This window comes from Lepisma saccharinum, chromosome 1 (assembly GCF_977018435.1).
Source record: "Lepisma saccharinum chromosome 1, izLepSacc3.1, whole genome shotgun sequence".
NCBI lineage: Eukaryota > Metazoa > Arthropoda > Insecta > Zygentoma > Lepismatidae > Lepisma > Lepisma saccharinum.
Genome location: NC_139229.1, coordinates 161,978,685 through 161,997,739, shown reverse-complemented (window position 1 = coordinate 161,997,739; position 19,055 = coordinate 161,978,685). Strand labels below are relative to the sequence as shown.

General features: G+C 35.5%; 1 protein-coding gene across 1 annotated transcript in view; it reads right to left on the bottom strand.

Moving 5' to 3' along the window:
• Positions 1-331: 331 nt before the first annotated feature.
• Positions 332-19,055, bottom strand: part of LOC146003301 (uncharacterized) — a 33,287-nt gene continuing 14,563 nt past the window's right edge. Inside the window, exons 6-14 of the mRNA XM_083141555.1 lie at positions 16,052-16,152; positions 14,923-15,091; positions 14,071-14,189; positions 9,238-9,394; positions 7,007-7,116; positions 6,006-6,147; positions 5,550-5,729; positions 3,644-3,720; positions 332-3,085 (exon numbers count right to left, since the gene is read on the bottom strand). Of these exons, the coding sequence (XP_082997681.1) occupies positions 2,606-3,085; positions 3,644-3,720; positions 5,550-5,729; positions 6,006-6,147; positions 7,007-7,116; positions 9,238-9,394; positions 14,071-14,189; positions 14,923-15,091; positions 16,052-16,152 (1,535 nt within the window). The 3' untranslated portion in view covers positions 332-2,605. The remainder of the gene's footprint in view (positions 3,086-3,643; positions 3,721-5,549; positions 5,730-6,005; positions 6,148-7,006; positions 7,117-9,237; positions 9,395-14,070; positions 14,190-14,922; positions 15,092-16,051; positions 16,153-19,055) is intronic.

The window sequence follows — 19,055 nt, the reverse complement described above, 5'->3', positions numbered from 1 at the left end:
CGCTGTTAAATGTTGAGGCTCTTAACATGAGAAGTTCCATGTCACTTTGGAGATTCATGAAACTTCTTGCATCTGTGAGATTTGCTTTTTTCTTCTTTTCATTTTAACAAATTTAGCAACGTGCTATAGCACGTATTAAGCAGCCGCCGCTGCCGAAGATGTATTCATCACTGTACAGCTTCTCAACATGTGCACATCAATCATGTTTACAAGGAAACAACAAAAAAGGTGTAATAATAATGATTATTTTCTTCCCGTTATTTCAGGAATGGAACATATTTTGGAAAACGAAATAAAACAAAGCATTTTGAAAAAATAAAAGTAAATAAAATACATACAAAGCTTTTATTATGAACTGCATTGACAATTGAAATTGTCCCTTTTTTATTACTTACAGTCTCTCAAATAAAATTAGTTTCATAAGATTTGTTTCTCAAATACATGCATTTGTGAAGGAATACAAAAATATAACTTTTAAATCTTACATAGAACAAACATTTTGTTTCTGTTAACAGGAAATAAACAATGTTCCTGGTAGAAATAACATGAATGCACACATATTATTTCATTATTGCTGTTTTACACAATACCAGATAATAGCATAATACTTAAATATATGTTAGTATTCATGCTAATACATCGCCTCTCCACACAGTATGCTGACCCAATCGTGCAACCAATACCTAGCACCGACATTCCTCCTTCCTGGGAGTGCTCAACTCTAAGACGACAAACTCATCTGTGTCCCCTGCAGATTCATTCACATTGATAGAATAGAGCATGCACAGGGATCGGTCTGGACCACAACACTGCTAGGTTTATTCTCAAGAGTTTTCCTGTTCCGAAACATTCCTTGCAGCACAATCTTCAGCTTCTGGTGATTTGAGCCTGCCAGGAAGTCCCCCAAGCAACTTACATAGGTCTGAGGAATCGGAAAACTTAAATACGAAAACCCACCAAAAGAAATACACCAATGAAAACGAAGCAAACACTCTTAGAAAACCTCACACATATACCAAACATGTAACATGGAAAGAAAATTGCTCAAACGTATCAAAGAGGGATTTGCCATACAGAAGCAGCAGTCAAGAAGCACACTACAGCCGTGAGGAAATACCAGAAATATCCTCGCTGCCATTGAACAGAGAAAACCAACCAGCTTGCATACCTAAGAAACAAAAAAGTAATTATGTAATCTCAACAAATTCAGAGGAAGATGTCGTCGAATGTAAACACTGAAAGATACAGGAGCAAACTGCGAGAGAATCGAACATTGATATCAGAGGCAAATGATGCAGATGTGCTGATGAAAGCAGAACACAGAGCAAGGAGGGAAGTGTGCCACCCTGTAGAAATCCAATGGCAAACCAAAGCACAAGAAGCAAGTGCAAGGTTAAGGTTGCATGATTGGGTCAGTGTACTGTGTTGAGAGGCGGTGTGTTAGCATGGATTCTAACGTTTGCTCAGTCTCCCTCATCAATATATATGTGAAGTATAAATAAATATATGATGGTAATGTCAAATTCACAAATCATCTGGAAAACCAAAAAGTTTTCTTCACCAACATTTCTTTGAAAATGTGTAATTCATGAAGAATACTTAATTACTGAAATGATAATATATGAGATTTCATAATCCACATTTTAAAATAAAATAATTTAAATGAGGATTAATGACTAAAGCATGCATGCATTTCATACAGAAAATGCAACAAAACAGACAAATGTCTGTTCTTTATGTATCAGAATGATAATGTTACTGAATGTAAGACTTGATTCTAAAAAATAACGTGGAAACATTAAGAGGAATTCCAAGAAGATAGGTTCTATTCATGAAAATGTGATGTTTATTTCAACAATCAAATATTATTTCAATTTGTATTAAAAAGACTTTATTTTCACGTACACAAAGCTAATTTTAGATATCTCATATTTCAACAAAACAATTATGAAATAATATTACAGAAATTATTGCCAATAAATTAATTATGTTACTGAATGTAATACTTGATTCTCAAAAATAACAAGGAAGCATTAAGAGGAAATCTACAAAAGATAGGTTCACGAAAATGTTGTGTATTTCACGAATGAAATAATATTTAAAAAATTACTATTGAAAAAAAAATTTTTCGCAAAGAAAGATATTTTAGATATCTCAGATTTCAACAAAAAAATATGAAATAACATTACAGAAATTGTTGCCAATTAATTAATTACTATAATTAAATTATGCTGTGTGTATGAAACAATAAATAAACTAAATTTATTCACTTTATTTTCTTTAACTTAAGTTCATTTTCATACATAAACATGACAACAAATTAATGTGCACAATACATCAATAAAAAAATCAAATCTCTTTCCTATTGTCACTCAATATTATATTCATTAATGGAGATAAATATCACAACAGACATCATGTATGTTCTAATTGCAGAATGGATGCAGATGTCTGCACATGAAAATCCATTATATTATTGCTATAATATTATATCATGAAATAAAAGCACTTGTATATTCTGATACTAGAAAATAAAAAAGTATTACTCTACAAAGAGGGCACTCTACTATAATTGTAGATTATTATGGTACATTCAATATACACTTCAGGACTTTGCAAGTCGCAGCACATGAAGTATGACTTCGTCCACTGTTTGGTTGTTCAGCAGTGTTTTCACTGCAGAGTCATCAATAACAACAGTGAAAAGAAGTTTCGCATTCTCACGAAGCCTGTCGGTGTAGCAATAATCGTCAGTACTGACAGGCTGATGCCCACATCTCTTGATGACAGCCTCCAGCAACTTGTCCACCGGTGCATCTGGCCACCCAAATGCTTTGAGAGTTGCTTCGTCAACTAACAGAGAAAGCAACTCTTTCACGGAGTCTGCCAATGCTCCCTCTGCCATGGCAGTTTGACTCTCACTGGGGGTAGCTGTGGCAGCCAGCAGCTGTTGTTGCAGCTTCTTCTTTTCTGCCTCAGCCAAGATTTCCTCCAGCATGTCTCTGTGTTTGCTTCTCATGTGCCGCAGCAAGCAGTCCTGACGAATAAATGCTCTGCCACATTCATCACATGAACGTGGGGCCTCCTGTACAATTAAAAAAAAAATCATCATAATCATAATTATGCATCAGCATAATTTGTTGATTTGATTGAAGGTAAATTAGGATATACTATAACTACTTTTCTACCAGAGTAACATAATGCTGCATACAGCCATTGTCATTTCTGGGTTGTAAAAATTCTGTTGAAAGTTAATGATAGCATTACAACCCAGAAATGTCAGAGAGTATAATTTACATATATTAAACCTCAATTTTCTAAATGCCGGTATAATACAGGGTGTCCGAATTGAAACACCCTAATTTCAAATACTTATATTAAACATAATATACAGGCAAGAACAGTGTGGTAGGTGGTATATGATAGCTTAGCTGTGGACATTTTAAATAGGTAATGAATAGTAAGGATTAGTTAATTTTGTATCGTTAAGTTTGTCATCTTAGTCATGAAATATGTAAAATCAAAGTCCTACCATACCTACCTCAATGAAATGGAAGAAAAAATGCAAAAAGCTGTCTAGATAATACTTCAACACCCTATACTTTTATATCCTAAATAATAGATTATTATTAGTTAAGCTCACCTTAGTATGTGTTAGAAGATGTATTTTGAGAGATGACTTCATAGCAAATGCCTTTTCACAAATTGGGCAACTGTGAGCTGAAAATAAAAAGAGGAATGGTTCAAACACTTTACAGCTCGTACTTTGCAGCTGACAAAATAAAATTTCACAAACATTTATCTCAATTTCTTAGTTTCATAAATGTGAATTTAATCATGACATGCACTCACGGATTTTAAATCTTACCCTTCTTGCTAAAATATATATCTTCACTTACTTTGGGGCACTTTCCTTGATTCAGATTCTTTAAACTAGATTGGTAGTACTGAGTAACTTGTCTGTGCATAAAACTGACTTAAATCTATCCTCAAAAAAGGCATGTCCATGTTACTTAGAGATAGTTTTTAACTTCTACCATACAATTTTATCACTTGAACACTATAAAACTTGAATAAATTCAGATCTATCTGAATATAAAATTATGTTCAAGTATTGCAGGATTCAAGTAAGATAGAATTGCAAAACTATTTATGATAGTCACAAAAGTAGAAAGTCTAATAATCTCCTAAGTTAAAAAAACAACAAAAGTTAAATTTATCTTTTACAATGTAGTGAAAATTTATTTTACACATATAATGTATATTACAGTATATGCCTATCAGAAACAGAATGAAATGAGCAGGAAAATTAACAGGTTTCTGTAGGAGGCTCACTGAGGAGTGGACTTTTCATACAATAGTCGGCCCTACACTTTCCCTTTTTAATATCACACAGTGGGGGTAAAGATTTATACTTTCTCTTGTAACCACAGAATCTGTATGTGAAGTATATATATTTGAGTTAAGGATGTGGTACACATTATTCCATATTACATGGGTATAGACCACTAAAGTTACATCAGTAAATTAGCAAAATTGCCATTAATTTGAAAGATCACAATCATATAGTCTACCAGTGAGTGCAACCTTTCTCCTATTTTGTTATTTTTGTGAATACAAAAGGTATAATTTGTATGCCTTCTGATTTCATAAAATGAATTGCTAACATGCAGCTTCTTTTTATACGATAAAATCCACCTGTGTCATGGTTGCATAAATTAATTATGGTCGTCAAGGAATCATTCAGGTTCTCCACTTTATATAAAGTCAATACAGGATCAGTAGTATCAGTGAATTATTACAAAGATAATGGTAAAGCTACCACCCATGATTGCACCAACTCATAGTCACATAGGGAGTGTGGAGGTAAGGCCCCACACATTCCTGATCTTAGTTATACTAGAGGTGATGTGATTCAGCACCATGGTCTGGTTTGCCTGCCACAGTTGTCCCCAGATGCCTGTTGTAGAGGTTGAGTAAGCCCTAGAGCTGCTTTATGCATGGATATTGACAGATTATTTTCATGTTGATACCTACTCTTTGCATAAACAAAACTAGTTTAATGCAAGGGCTTTTGTATACTGAATATGAAATCATTGCTAGTTACTCCATGGAAATTTAAACATCATACTTTTACTTCACACCATCATTTGAAAAATTATAATTCAAATATACCAAATCAAGGTTCCTAATTACTGCGGTATGAATCAACTATTTGTGGGGACCCCTCCCACACACATGGACTGCTGGGTCTGCAGGATCTTTACTCCCACCACTATGCCATCTGTTCTTTAGAAGTTTAAATCTGGAAAAAGGTATGCCTCATCTTTATGCTTATTTAAATCTTCTGATAGTTTAGAAGTTTCTACATAACTCAATTTTACAACTTAAAAAACACCCATTGCATCTTCATTGTTAATAGACATAAACACGTGTTGATTATAATTTTGTAACCTTCTGCAGAAAGAAACTCTGAAGTTGTTCACCTAAGCTATTTAACATCACAAGTTCACATAATGCAAATTAACTGTGACTAACTCAATGTTTACCTTTAATGCCTGAGTGAAGGACTGAGTGTCTGGCAAGATCCTCTTTACGAATAAATGTTTTCGTGCAATGCTCACATTCATATGGCTCTGCTCCTTCATGAACGTACTTCACATGCATATGCAACCGAGCTCTTCGGTTGAAGGCCTTACCACAGTGTTCACATGTAAAACCATTTTCACCTGTTGAAGAAAAAAAGTGTAACAAGAACAAATAAACAAATTTCCATTTTCATCCACTTTAGTGTCATATCCCATAAAGAATGCTACTTTGGTTATTGCAATCTTGGAACAAAAAAAAAGAATACGTTATTCAAATATATGTTTTAACTGACACTTTCAAATATAATTCTCTCAATTATTTCAACATTGCATTCAATGTGTGTAATAACTGAAGTTAACACAGTTAAAAAAAAACACATTTATTAATTTAACCAAGGGGTAACAATTCAAACTTACCAGTATGGTGAAATATGTGAGCCCTCAGTTGGGAAGCCTGAATGAAGCTCTTACCACAGTACTGACAAGCATGAGGTTTTATGCCTGTATGTGTTTTCATATGCCTATTCAACGTTTCTTTTGCAGCAAATTTTTGGTAGCACTGCAAGGAAAATAAAATATTACATAAACTTGATCTTAGTAACTCTATGTAAATTATATTGGATGAAAAGGAGGGTGGTCAGAAGAACTAATATAAAAAATGAGAATGAAATAGGAAACTCACCAGACATTAGAAATCTTTAAAATTTTCTGAATGTAGGCTGCATCTTCAGACATATGCGACAGATGATGAAAAAGGAAGTTATCATTGCACCTGCAAGGTTGCCAAGTTATGAGCAAAGATGAAGGTGACATGATAAAACAAGGTGATAAAAATGACAGAGAAGTGATGCTAAAAAATAAAAATACAAAATTTCTATGGTGCAATGTAAATGCAATATATTTATTCAACCATAAAAGACTACTGTCGTTCATTTCACGCACAAGAAAGATAAATGAACATGAACTATTTCATACAATTTGTAACTCTTGTCAAGCACCTGCAGTGAGGGTGGAAACGAAGTAACAAAAAATTTGCTGCCTTTGCTACTATGCAAAGTGTTATGTAATCAGAAAATACAATTTTTTTCACATAATATTAGCATAAAATCAATGGAAATTTCAAATTTTGCGTAACTTCCATGGAAATTATGCTCCGTACAACTGCAGTGGCATTTTAGCAGACCCCGCAAATGATCAAAATGTGGTATCAGTAAATAAAATCCAACTGATACTTTCCAAAACTGATACATCAGCATCACTATGGGCTCAGCCCCATTTTTAAGTGAAGTTTAATCATCTCCAGATTTTTAGAGCATTTTATCCTTTCATAGAACATGCAAGGAACAACAAAACATGAAAATATTCCATGAAAACTTTTGAAAATCTATGCAAGCATCACTTGCCACAGATTATCTCACCTCTTTACACTCATAAGGTCTTTCCCCCGTATGCATTCTTCTGTGTTTCCTTGCAGCTCCGCTAGACGGAAAGCCTTTCTTACAGAACTCACAGATATATGGACGTTCACCTGCAAGGGAAGAAGAAACTATCATTCCTGTAATACTCCCGATACCCCTTTCAAACTGATATCAGTGTCAATACTCTGAATGAATCCGTCAAAAGAGATACTTAAAAACTGTAAAAATTAAAGTAATTCAGAATATTTATAAGAAGATTCCATTTCAGCCATATTATAGCAAACTATCAAAGGTTTCATCTAAAATATTCATATGTTCATATCTGAGTCAATCATGATATTGAAATGGTTGATATTCATTTGTTATTTAATCACAATGTCCACTTTTATTATGCAGTGCTTGCATAGGTGTGTGCACGGGCGGCAACATCCGTAGATTTTTCCCACGGAGGGACAAGCAAGGTAATTTCCATGGGCATATTACCCTGATAGTAGTGTTACCCCACTCAAAAAACACCACATGAATTTGAAATTATTGCATTAATGTAAATTACTATGACTGAAATCAAATTATACGAGACATATATACTTGTAGGTTGACATTTGATTTCTAAGGGGGAGGTGTAGCCATCCCTTGCACACTGCACACATCTACGTCCCTACATTATTATACTTTCACCTAGAAATTTAGGTGATAAATGATACTAAACTCTTATTGCCCCTCCCCAACCTGACAGAAATCAATTCTAGGGGGCAAACATTGAGGTAAAAGAAAGCAAGACTAGTAGAATCTAAGAGTAGCAGGACAGAACTATACTCAAGATGGAATTTGTTTTCACGTGTCTCTTGCATTATTTCTACCGCCAAGAGCAGGAGGGGGCACATAGGGGCAATTGCCATCCTCGATATAAAATTTTGTACAAATAAAAATAACTTTTGTAGAATTTTCTTGCTCGCAATATCTGCTTTTCATACAGTCTTGTCAAGCTGTAGCTAGGGGATGGTGGGAGTTGGCCCTGGGTGCTGAAATGAAAAAAATTGGAAAAGAATGCCATGGCGGTCCATGAAACTGTTGTGCCATATTAAATCAATATTGTTTTCAGTTTGCAAGAATTTGGATCTAAAAATTTTCTTCCTCGCTTCGCTCGCAATTTTCATGTTTTCTGTAATGCATTGTAAAATACCAGAGAAAGAGAAGTTATAACTACTAAGTACTTCAGACTCTTGCTGCTAAACAGTTTTGTCTTAAATTCATGAACATAATTGTTTGGAGGAAAAGGAGCGCAGCACATTTCAGAGGCAATTTATTTATTCGTCAAGGTGCCTCTCTGTTGCTGCAGTACACCAATCATTGCAATGAAACTAAAACAGTAAGATAAAAATGAGGTTTTTCTTTACTGACTGAACTTTCATCAAGGCTTTGCCCCCTAATCAGAGGCTCTGCGCACACCTATGAGTGGCTGCACAAAATTAAGAGAATTGTGCATCTTGCACAATCTTTGAGTACGGAAAAGTACAATAAAATATATGGCTTGCCTCACTCTATATTTAATAATGAACATACCATATTTTAATATGCAACAGACAATTTACAGGGGTACAAAATGAATGTATAAGGTATATGATGATGTTTGTTAGCTTCTTCCTGGGGATGTATGTGATGTATTTGTTAGAAAAGTGGCAAAATGAAAGTTATATATTTTCATTAGTTTTAATTCTTTCGGGCCTAAGATTCAATTTTTGTGGTGCACATTTCAGTGCAACGAATATTTCAGATATTTTTTTTCTAATTGTGAACCCTTGGTGTATAAGTAACGTCTAGAAAAGTTAGTGGAAGTAACTTAGCAAAATAGAACATAATGCTTAATTTTATGTACCAAATTTCTCTAATTTAACATTGCTAAGTTCAGTGGCCTTTTCCAACAACCTCTCGGGAACTTGTGATATTGCACGGCGATGAATTTTTGTGTACAATTTTGTGGAATGCAGCTAGGTGTGCTGTTATTTCCTGCTTGACTGCTGCGGGTACCATGGAGCAGCAGATGATGCTGCAGGCTAGCAGATGACAACAAAGCACATAACTGTGTACCACACAACTATACACAAAAAAAAATCCTTCCAGATTGTGGTAGAGGCCACAGAAAATATTAAAACTGTTTTGCGGATAAGTGCGTACCTCCTTTTAGAGTGTTAATTTGCTATCACATCTTATATTCCCCAAAGCATACATACCTGTATGAGTTCGAACATGGATATGTAACAAAGAAGTTCCATAAAATTCTTTCCCACAAAATTCACAAGAAAATCTCTTTTTCTTCTTTACTTGGCCAGCATGTGCCCTCAGATGCTCGCGAAGGTTATCTTTCCGACTGAGCATCTTCCCACACACCTACAAAAAATTCCATTAACTGTAATACATCACTATGTACCATATGTTAAGGAACAAAGAATACTTTGAAATGGGACCATTTGTGTAATTATACAAATAAATTCAACTTTGAACCACTGTTAATATACATTGTATGACTCATCACTACTATGTACACAAACAGCTCTCCTCACCTCAAATAAACAACACATCTCAATTTTTATGAGGTAAATTAGAAAAATGTATGTGAGCACTCTTTGGTATATACATTACACTTCTGGTAAATATTTATTATATTTCGACTCTCAAACAGTAGTCAATAAATAATGTAAACACAGATGTACAATCAATGATTAAAAATTGTAAATAAAAATATTTACTATCCGTGACAAAAATATTGAGACCTCTGTTTGCATGCTTGTAAAGTTGTACTCCGTGGGTGGAAAAAAGTCAATTATACCTCATTGGAAAGCTTCAAGTACAGGAAAACCTCGTTAATACGATATTGGTTAATACGAAGTACCCTTTAATCCGAAGGTCTTCCCATTCCCCAGCCGATAAGATAGGATTTATAATGTATTTCAGTACGGATAATTCGAAATACGGATAATTTTTAATACGAAGTTGTTTACAAGACCCTTCCGCAAAACTGGTTTCGCTTAATTCGAAGTAGACACCTGCGTAAGTCGACAAGAGAAGATCGAATGTGGAGAGAGCTTGGACGTTATTGTAACTTGACCTTGACATGTTTTCTTGTCCTAAGAGCTGCTGACAACTCGAGGGAAGTAGCCCGAAATGCCCGCTGGACATTGACATTCTTTGTCAATGTGCATGGGAGGTCAAGCTCTTTCCCCGCTGAATGCGCCACCTTGGAAATATTCACCAGTGCTAGATGAGAAATGCGAGATAAGATTGCATGAATGTTCCAAAATACAAGAAGCGTGGCACCTGGAAGTCTCACCCATCTGTCTAGCTCTGAGCTCGAGATACAGCAATTTCCCGTGAGCGAGCAACTTTTGACCTGGTAACCGACAACTTCCGTTAACCACTTTCATTAAAAGCATGTTCTTTGTGCCCTGTAGAACTTCATTAAAAAAAGGGAAACTGTTACAGATAATCAAAGCCGCATAGGCCAACTAAAGATCATCAACCCACTTAATGCGTTGTCATCTAGGTTTCCCACAAAAGTTGACGTCGATCTTACGTATGTTGCAACTTCAGTTTCCCATTTCATACGTTTCCCAATTGTGCCGGTCATAAAATTTGCCAAAACAGTTTTGTTGTCTGCGTGACTTCTCCCTTTTTGCTATCAGCAAACGGGGGGGGGGGGGGGGGGGGGTGTCCGTTGCTAATTGTTTCGGCCACAATTTTCTTGCACGTGTGCGCACACTGGCTCCTTTCCTTTGGCGTCTAAAAAAAAGCAAACGGTTCTGAATGCCTTCTTCAAAACAAACAAAAACCGCATGATAAGTAAAAGAAAAGTGACCCCCTTCCTTCTCCTACAACAGCTCATTATCCGCCACTGGTGTGCATGGTAATGCGATAATTGCAGAATTCAGGTCCCTCTTTCTTGTTTGAATGCAGCTGTCTGGATAGGAAATATTTCCCGTATTATTGTCTGTTGCATGGTAAAAGGTAATACAAGGATCATTTTTTTTTTTTTTTTTCACACTGCTGATAAAAGTTCGATCTTCGACAACTGCGTTATCTTTAAAATGCCCATGATTTCCCTTCTGCCACCTGCTGCTCTAACTTCCAGCCGGTCTCATTGTGTTTACGCTGCAACTGGCGCCAGTGTTTAGTCTAGCATCTGGAAAGCTCTCGCTTGCCGGTAACTGCAATGACTCATCCAGTGCGAAGGAATAAGCTAAGTGTCATTGTTTTGAATCTCGCAAAGCCATATAATCCCCGCTTTTCTTCAGAACCATTAGCGTGCTGCTGTTAAAAAAACAAAAAAAAACCCGCAATGCTCAATGTAGGAATACGAGAGGAAAAGTTTTCACGGAGCGAGTGTTTGACCTCCAGAATACTCTTGAAACCTACAATAAATTGTCGATTAATCTGAAAATATGCAAGTTTCGTAAAGCTTGTTTTTAGTTTATTTTATGCTGATGAGCTAAGCGGGATTAAATATACAGTTTAAAGTGGGATCCATACCAGAGTGATTATCGAGTGCGGCACATGTCCTAGGATACACATTCCGTGCAAACAGATCGCAAGTTGTGTGTTTACTTTTTCAGAGTGGATTACAATGCAAGTTGAGGAAGAGTTTGAACTGATCCCTGAAAAGGGGGAGGGGGCGATTATGAAGTTAACTGAAGCAAAGAATACGTGACTTTTTTACGATGTCTTTTTAACAGCCGAACCAGAACGAAATTTACAGCCCCGATTTTTTTGTTTCTTGCCAGGGAAAGGTTGTGTTCTCTCCCAACAGAATCTTCTCTTACCAGTTAATCCTGTAACGGACAATGTTCTAGTGAACGCACATAAAATCCAATATTCATTCTATCCGATTATCTCCCGTCTCTTGCTTGCGCCAGTGACTACAGTCAAGATTCTTCCGAGTTTCACTTCTTGCAGTAAACGAGATTGTTTTCCTTTCCCTAGGTCTCCCTGCAAACGGGTTTCTTATGAACTAAAATTGTAAGAATTTCATGGAAGAGCAACGACTTTGCACAATTAAAAGAAAATACCGTTTCTTAAAAGACTTTTTGCCACAACATGGATTCCGTGCATAACCGGTTGTATAACTAGGCAGGATAAATGGTGTTAACCGTCTCCTTGGAATCTTTGTGTCCGCGTTAAGCTCCGTGTTCTCATTTTGTGTAACATTTTTACACTTTCTTTAAAATGTACAATATTATTATATAGTACATATAAAGCTTATTTTCTGAGCTACCACCAAGTATAAAACATCCTTTGTAGGGGTAATTTATACTCTACTTTATTTACACCTGAAAACAGGTGCCATCTTGAAAAGTTTGGATAACTCGAAGTCGTTTAATACGAAGTTGACATTTTTTGGTCCCTTGAACTTCGTATTAACGAGGTTTTCCTGTATCTAGTTTTTAATAAGCGTCATCTAAAAATTATTCTTCGTTGTATTTTCGTATTATAATGAAAAATTCACTACAAAGTGTAGTTTTTCTTCCAGTTTGCAAGAACGGGGAACTGAACATCATACAGTTCATAATCCACAATTGATAAAATATTGAGATTTTTTGTGCATGAGGACGGATTGTTTTTGAATCTCTGTGGAAGAAGTCAAATGCAGATCTTCACTAGATGCTTCAAAAATTGAAATTTTAGGCAAACATACAATCTTGAAATGCGTAATCGCAAATTCAATTAAATTGTAAAAAGCAGTTTATATGACACATTTGATCCAAATCCAGAAGTTTAACATGTGTATCTCAAGTATGTCCACAGATATAAATTATTATTGACCACTCTTAATATGCTAAACGTGTGGATGACATATGGCAAGATGTGCCCAATCTCAGACTCCGCGGGGTGCAGGTGACGCTGCGGGAATACTCTAAGTGCGTTCCGTTGTTTCGATCCAAAACATTGTGGCAATGTAAAATAATGAATAAACGATTTATCATATTATGAATGAAATACATTTTCTTTGTATACTTTAGTTATTGTTATATTTTCTAGCTTTTATCCAATCTTTATACGAACGTCATTTTCTCCGTATAATTTTATGTTGCTCATTTAAAAAGAGTAAGTGCAACGATGAGCTTGATTTGATGAAGGCAATGAAATATCTTACCAAATATTTGAACCTGTGATTTCTGGCTTCTCTTTATAAAAAAATAACGTGCCTGCAATGTACAGCAACAGCAACTTCATGACAAAGGAAAACAGCAAGAAAGTGCATGTAAGGGATCTTATGTATGTGTGCCAGTTCAGACTATATGGTAGGAACACAAGAGTTATAAAAGAAAATCTGCATTCGTCAATTACAGCATCTGAACAATGCTTCTCTGTGCACAACAATTCGCTTTGTATCCAAAACTTTTGGCTTCTTTTCCATGTCAAAGCTGCTGGCTGAAAGCAAAGTTTAAAGGGTTGCCAGCGGCGTGTGGCAACAAAGCGCACTTCGTCGTAGCAATGAGACGAAAAACGCTCGAGCCGGTTGCCAAGAGAAACAATTCTGTCTAGTTTTCAATTTGCAGAATATGAAAAGATAAGCCATAAAAATTTGATTTTTATTCCACGCTCATTATTTAGATATGCTTTGCATCGCCATTGGGCTGGCCATTACCGAGATTGAAACACTGTTATTAAACATTAATGTTGGCTGTTCCACAAATGATAGCAACATTATATATGGTCGAGATATTTACACATAAACAAGCTTCAATCACAAGAAATTTCATATTTTTACGACTGGTTTTGAAGAAGCTACACATGATTGAATTCGACTTACATAAAACACACATGAAAAAACTACACTTTTACAAACATTTTTGTTTGAATAGAGAACAGACAGATCTAAAATCAATTTGTCTTGCTTTTTCCTAAAAGTAGACACTTGTAGTTTTCCAATGAGGTATATTTGACATTTTTCCTCCCACGGAGTACAATTTTACAAACACGTAAACAGAGGGCTCAATATTTTTGTCACGGATAGTAATTCATTGCTGTCATTGAACTTTTGGTACAGATGTCAGCATGGAATTACATACCTGACAGGGAAATGCTGGTTTTGGACTTCCGTCACAACCTGTTTGCATAACGTGCCTCTCCAAATGATATTTTCGGCTGAATAGTTTCTTGCACCTTGTGCAGGAGTACGGTTTCAAACCTGAAGAGAAAAAATAGTGATGAAATTCTAATTAACACCCAGTACCAGCAAACTGCGTTCCTTAAACTTGAATTTTTGAACTTTGCCAATTACCTCTCTCTTCTTAAGCATTTAATTACACACATATTTTCTACTGCCTTCCATTTATCTACATATTTTATAGCATTATCATCTGCATAGTCACTCCTAATGGAATCAAGTCAAAATTTTTCCCTTCAATTTCTTTTGAGAATTTCAAAATTCTTTTGTGAGGTTCCACATCATCCAAAATTCCTCTTGCACAGATCTCTGTGATTGCATGCCAATTTCATCTAAGAATACACATAATTTTTCTTCATACGCATTTCTATTAGTCATCACATGAATCTTACTAGGTTTTCCTTTCATCAAATACTGACAATTTCATATACTCAAACTTTTCTTTTAAAACTTACCATCATGAACTTCTCAGATCAAAAAATTCAATCTTTCAGCTTTAAAAGTAAGGTTAAAAGAAAAAAGATAATCCGACAGTGGTTATACGGACATGTATTTGGATTATAGGCTAATGTAAATATTCATGCAAATATTGCTCTTATCTATGGAAAACTTAAAATGTCTTCAACTTCAGAAATTATTAGTTTTCAAGTGATTAATTCAACTTGTGACAATATTAGCAATGGCATGCTATATAATATTGCAAGACATTGATGCTGTTCCTCTCATAAACATCTGGCATCAAATAAAGAAATACCTGTGTGAGTATAAAGGTGGCGAGCAAGCGTTCCTTTGTCAGGGCAGCGAGCCTCACACTCTGGACAAGAGTATGTGTCCCCTTCAAGGTGAATGACTCTCCTGTGTCTGTCTAAACTGGATTTCAATTTGAAGGTTCTATTGCAATCAATACATTCGAAGTCTCCACCCTAAGCAACAAAAATTAACCAAATTCCTTCAAATTAAAAAAAGCACTAATTTTAGCAACAAAAAGGTTTTTGCAACAAAGTAATGAAAAATAAACAAAGAACATAAATAAGAAAGAAATCAAAGAAATATACATACATTGATTCCTGATGTTGAACAGAAAATACAACTGAAAAATTCATGAAAAAACTTCTGCCTGTTTTGACTTGCTTGTTTATACAATCTGTGTCCTAGAATCCTCAAACCATGAAGGGATTTATACTTTGAGATTAAAATTCAAAGTCAAATAAGCAACACAGGTACACATCTTTATCTAACATCATATATTCTCATCTTGAAAAAAACATTAAAATGTTAAAAACATAAACAGAATAATAATGTTAATGTATGAAAACAAGATCATTTCAGGTTTTTCAACAACTTTCTGATCACCAATTTAATTCAAAACCATATTAACTATTATGTTACATCAACAAGTGTTCAGTAAAGCGCTAGCAGAATTTGCTGCACAACTGAAGTAATAACCCGTAGTGCAACAGCCTGTGAGGGCCAGGGACTACCTACAAACTGCTAGCCTCACTCCCATTTGCTGAGGTTACATCCAACCAGTTACAGGGTGATGTGTGGTCAGCACGACAAACCCCCAGTCATTGTTGTATGTTTCCGTGACAGGATTACGCTACTCATTTGTAGCTCCCAGTTTCCTTACGATGGTGGCTGGCCGGCCACCAGTTCCATATGCAGGCTAAAATCTCGGGAGAAAAGCTGTTACACTTCCCCCAGGAGACACGAACCTGCACATGTGCCGTAGCCGGAGCCCAAAGCATGACACCTTAGACTGCACAGCTACGGTGCAGGATGCACAACTGCAGTAGTTTGGATATTTTATTGATAAACAGACATACAGTAAAAGTGATTACTACAACTGTTTTCAAAACTGTTTGAAAAATAATTTTATGTACCAGATGTGCTGTTTCCAAATCCTCTCCACAACAGTGACATTTTCCAGGTGCAGTGGCTGATGTTTCATCAATAAGCTCATTTACTTTGTTAAGGACAACTCCTGGAGAAAAAAAAGAGCAATTTGTAAAAACAGGCAATCAGAAAACATAAACTCTGATTTCATTAACAATACTGACTAATACCACTTTAAAATCTACATCATCTGACATTTGGAAAAGCAAGAGATTGTTCAAGGTTATGATTACTCACAAATGATTACATCAATATTTTTGTGGCAAATTGATGATTGATCAAATTATTGATAAACTGATAGGATACAGCAATAATTATAACACACACAATATTTTGAAGTACTCTACCAAATTGAAATGATTACATTGTTGAAGTTTCATTAGCATTAGTAGTAGTTCAAAGTGGTATAAACTCATCCCAAATTACAGTTATTCATGGCAACTGTAAGCTGATTCACATAGCTATGGTTTTTCTTGTTCGTGTGCGCACATGGGCTGATTCTGGGTGAGGTAGGATCCCTCCTCCTTTCCTTTGGTGTCTAAAATGAAGCAACCACTTCTAAATAAGTTCTTCAAAACGAACAAAAACCGTAGAGTAAGGAAAAAAGTGACCCCCTCCTTTCTCCTACAACAGCTCATTCTCCGCCACTTCTTCCAAAATGAAAACAATATTGATTTAATATGGCGCAAAAATTTTCATGGAATGCCATGGCATTCTCTTTTACAATTTTTTTCATTCAGATCTTCGGCATTCAGGGCCAAATCCCGCCAACCCCTAGCTACAGCTCTGAACTTGACAACACTGCAAGAAAATTTTACGAAATATATTTTTATTTGTATAAAATTTTAAATCGGGGGGGAATTGGAGCTTTGTGACCCCCTGCAGGTGCTCTTGGCCATCTGGAAGAAATAATGCACGAAAGACATGAAAACTAATTCCATCTTGAGTATCCTATTGTCCCGCTACTCTTATATTCTGCTAGTCTTGCTTTTCTTTACTACCATGTTTGCCCCCCCTAAAATTGATTTCCATTCAATTTTGGGGGACAATGCCCCCTGTCCTCCTGTGGTTGCACCACTACACTCCCTTTCCCCATAGTTGCTTTGAACTTTCATCAGCTTGAAAATACAGTAGTCTCTTGCTTATCCGACATAAATGGGCTGGCAGAACATTAGATAAGCGAAAATGTCACATAATAGGGAGGTGTTAAGAAAAAGCCTATTAAACGTCAAACTAATGTTATAATTTTAAACATTACAAACCTAACACAGTAATCATGTTTCACAACAATACAGAAAAAATTAACTGGAAAAATGAACTTACAGTTCTTGTTGCCGATTGATGATTTTTTTCCCGGTGGTATGTCGGAGAATATGGAATGTCCGATAAACGAGACTCTAGTGTAGTTCATTTTCTTTAAGAATATAATATTGTTTAATAACAGCGATAAGATTCCTCTACCCTAAATTTCTGGGTGAAAATATAATAATTAGAGCCCGGAAGTTTGGCAAAATGCCTCTTTTTATCTACTGCATATATTGATAAAAATTTTCCGGATATACGTTTCTCATGTTGTTTCGAATGTTTTAGAAGCCTTTTCATTTTGCCTATTTTGCCTATTTGGGACCCCACTGCCTATTTTTAATTATAATGCCTTTTTTTTGCCTTTTTCAATTAAATTTGACCATATTTTTTAAAAAAAATTTGTATATAAATTATTTTTCTCCCAAAAAACGTTGTTGGCATTTATTTTTCTTTCGTTTATTATGTAAAATATTTCACCTTATTTAAGTAATATTGAACTCATGCATGTCTCAACATTGCTGAAGGAGAAAAGTGTGAGAAAAATATATTTCATGCTCAGTTAGGATATTGCCTTTCGGTTAACATTTCCTTGTGCATGATTGACTGCTGAAGTGGACAGATTGATTTCGAACACAAAGAAGATATTTCTGAAATCTCCCTCTCGAACCAGAAAATTTAAGGAAGTTGCATCTGAGCTTAGTTTACCTCCGCAACCAGTCTTGACCAGATGGGGAACCTGGATATCAGCAGCTATATATTATGCTAACAACCTTGAAAAAATCAGTGAGGTGATAGATGCTCTTCCAGAAAATGAAGCGGTTTCAATTCGTGAAGTGAAAAAACTCCTGTGCTATTCAAGTTTATTTTTGCACATTATGGTGCATTCCCAGAGACAATTACAATTACAGAACTTAAAAAAAGCACCTTGTAGCATCCATGAAAATGTACGAGGAATCTATGCAGCAGATGATGGAATGCCAGGAGAAAAGGGGTCAGCTGTTGCGTAAAAGTGCAAGCGGGTAGTGAGTGCAAATGAGAACTTGAAACAATTGAAAACAATTTGTGATATTCTAAAAGGTGAAAATGCTGTTACCGAAATGCATCCAGCTACATTAGCTTGTTTTATGTATGCTCCAATAACTTCTGTCGAAGTAGAAATATCATTTTCTATTATGAAAAACATTCTCTCTTGACAGACTACTATCAATGAATGTTGAGTAATTAAAAAAACACCTTGTAGTTATGTGCAATCAAGACGGAGAAAATCGAAATGCTCTTCCCAATGTAGATTTTAACATGTTGCCAGAAATTATGGATAAAAGTAAGCGACTTCCAAATGTGCCTTTTTTCGGTTTATTTTGCCTTTTTTCATTTTTAGTGCCTATTTTCCACATTATAAATGCCTTTTTGCCTGCCTATTTTAACATAAATAAATGCCTGAACTTCCGGGCTCTAATAATAATATAGGAGCATGGATGTCTCGGAGGGGGGTAAGGATGGGCACATCTCCCCCTTTGAAAACAAATTAATATCAACCTAAAAATATCACACGTATAATTTGATTTCAGTCATAATAATTTACATTAATTATTATAATGGGGATGTAGGAATGCGATAATATCAAATTCAAGAGGTGCTTTTTTGGTAATATGCTCCATGGTTAAATACCTTGTTTGTCCCTCCGTA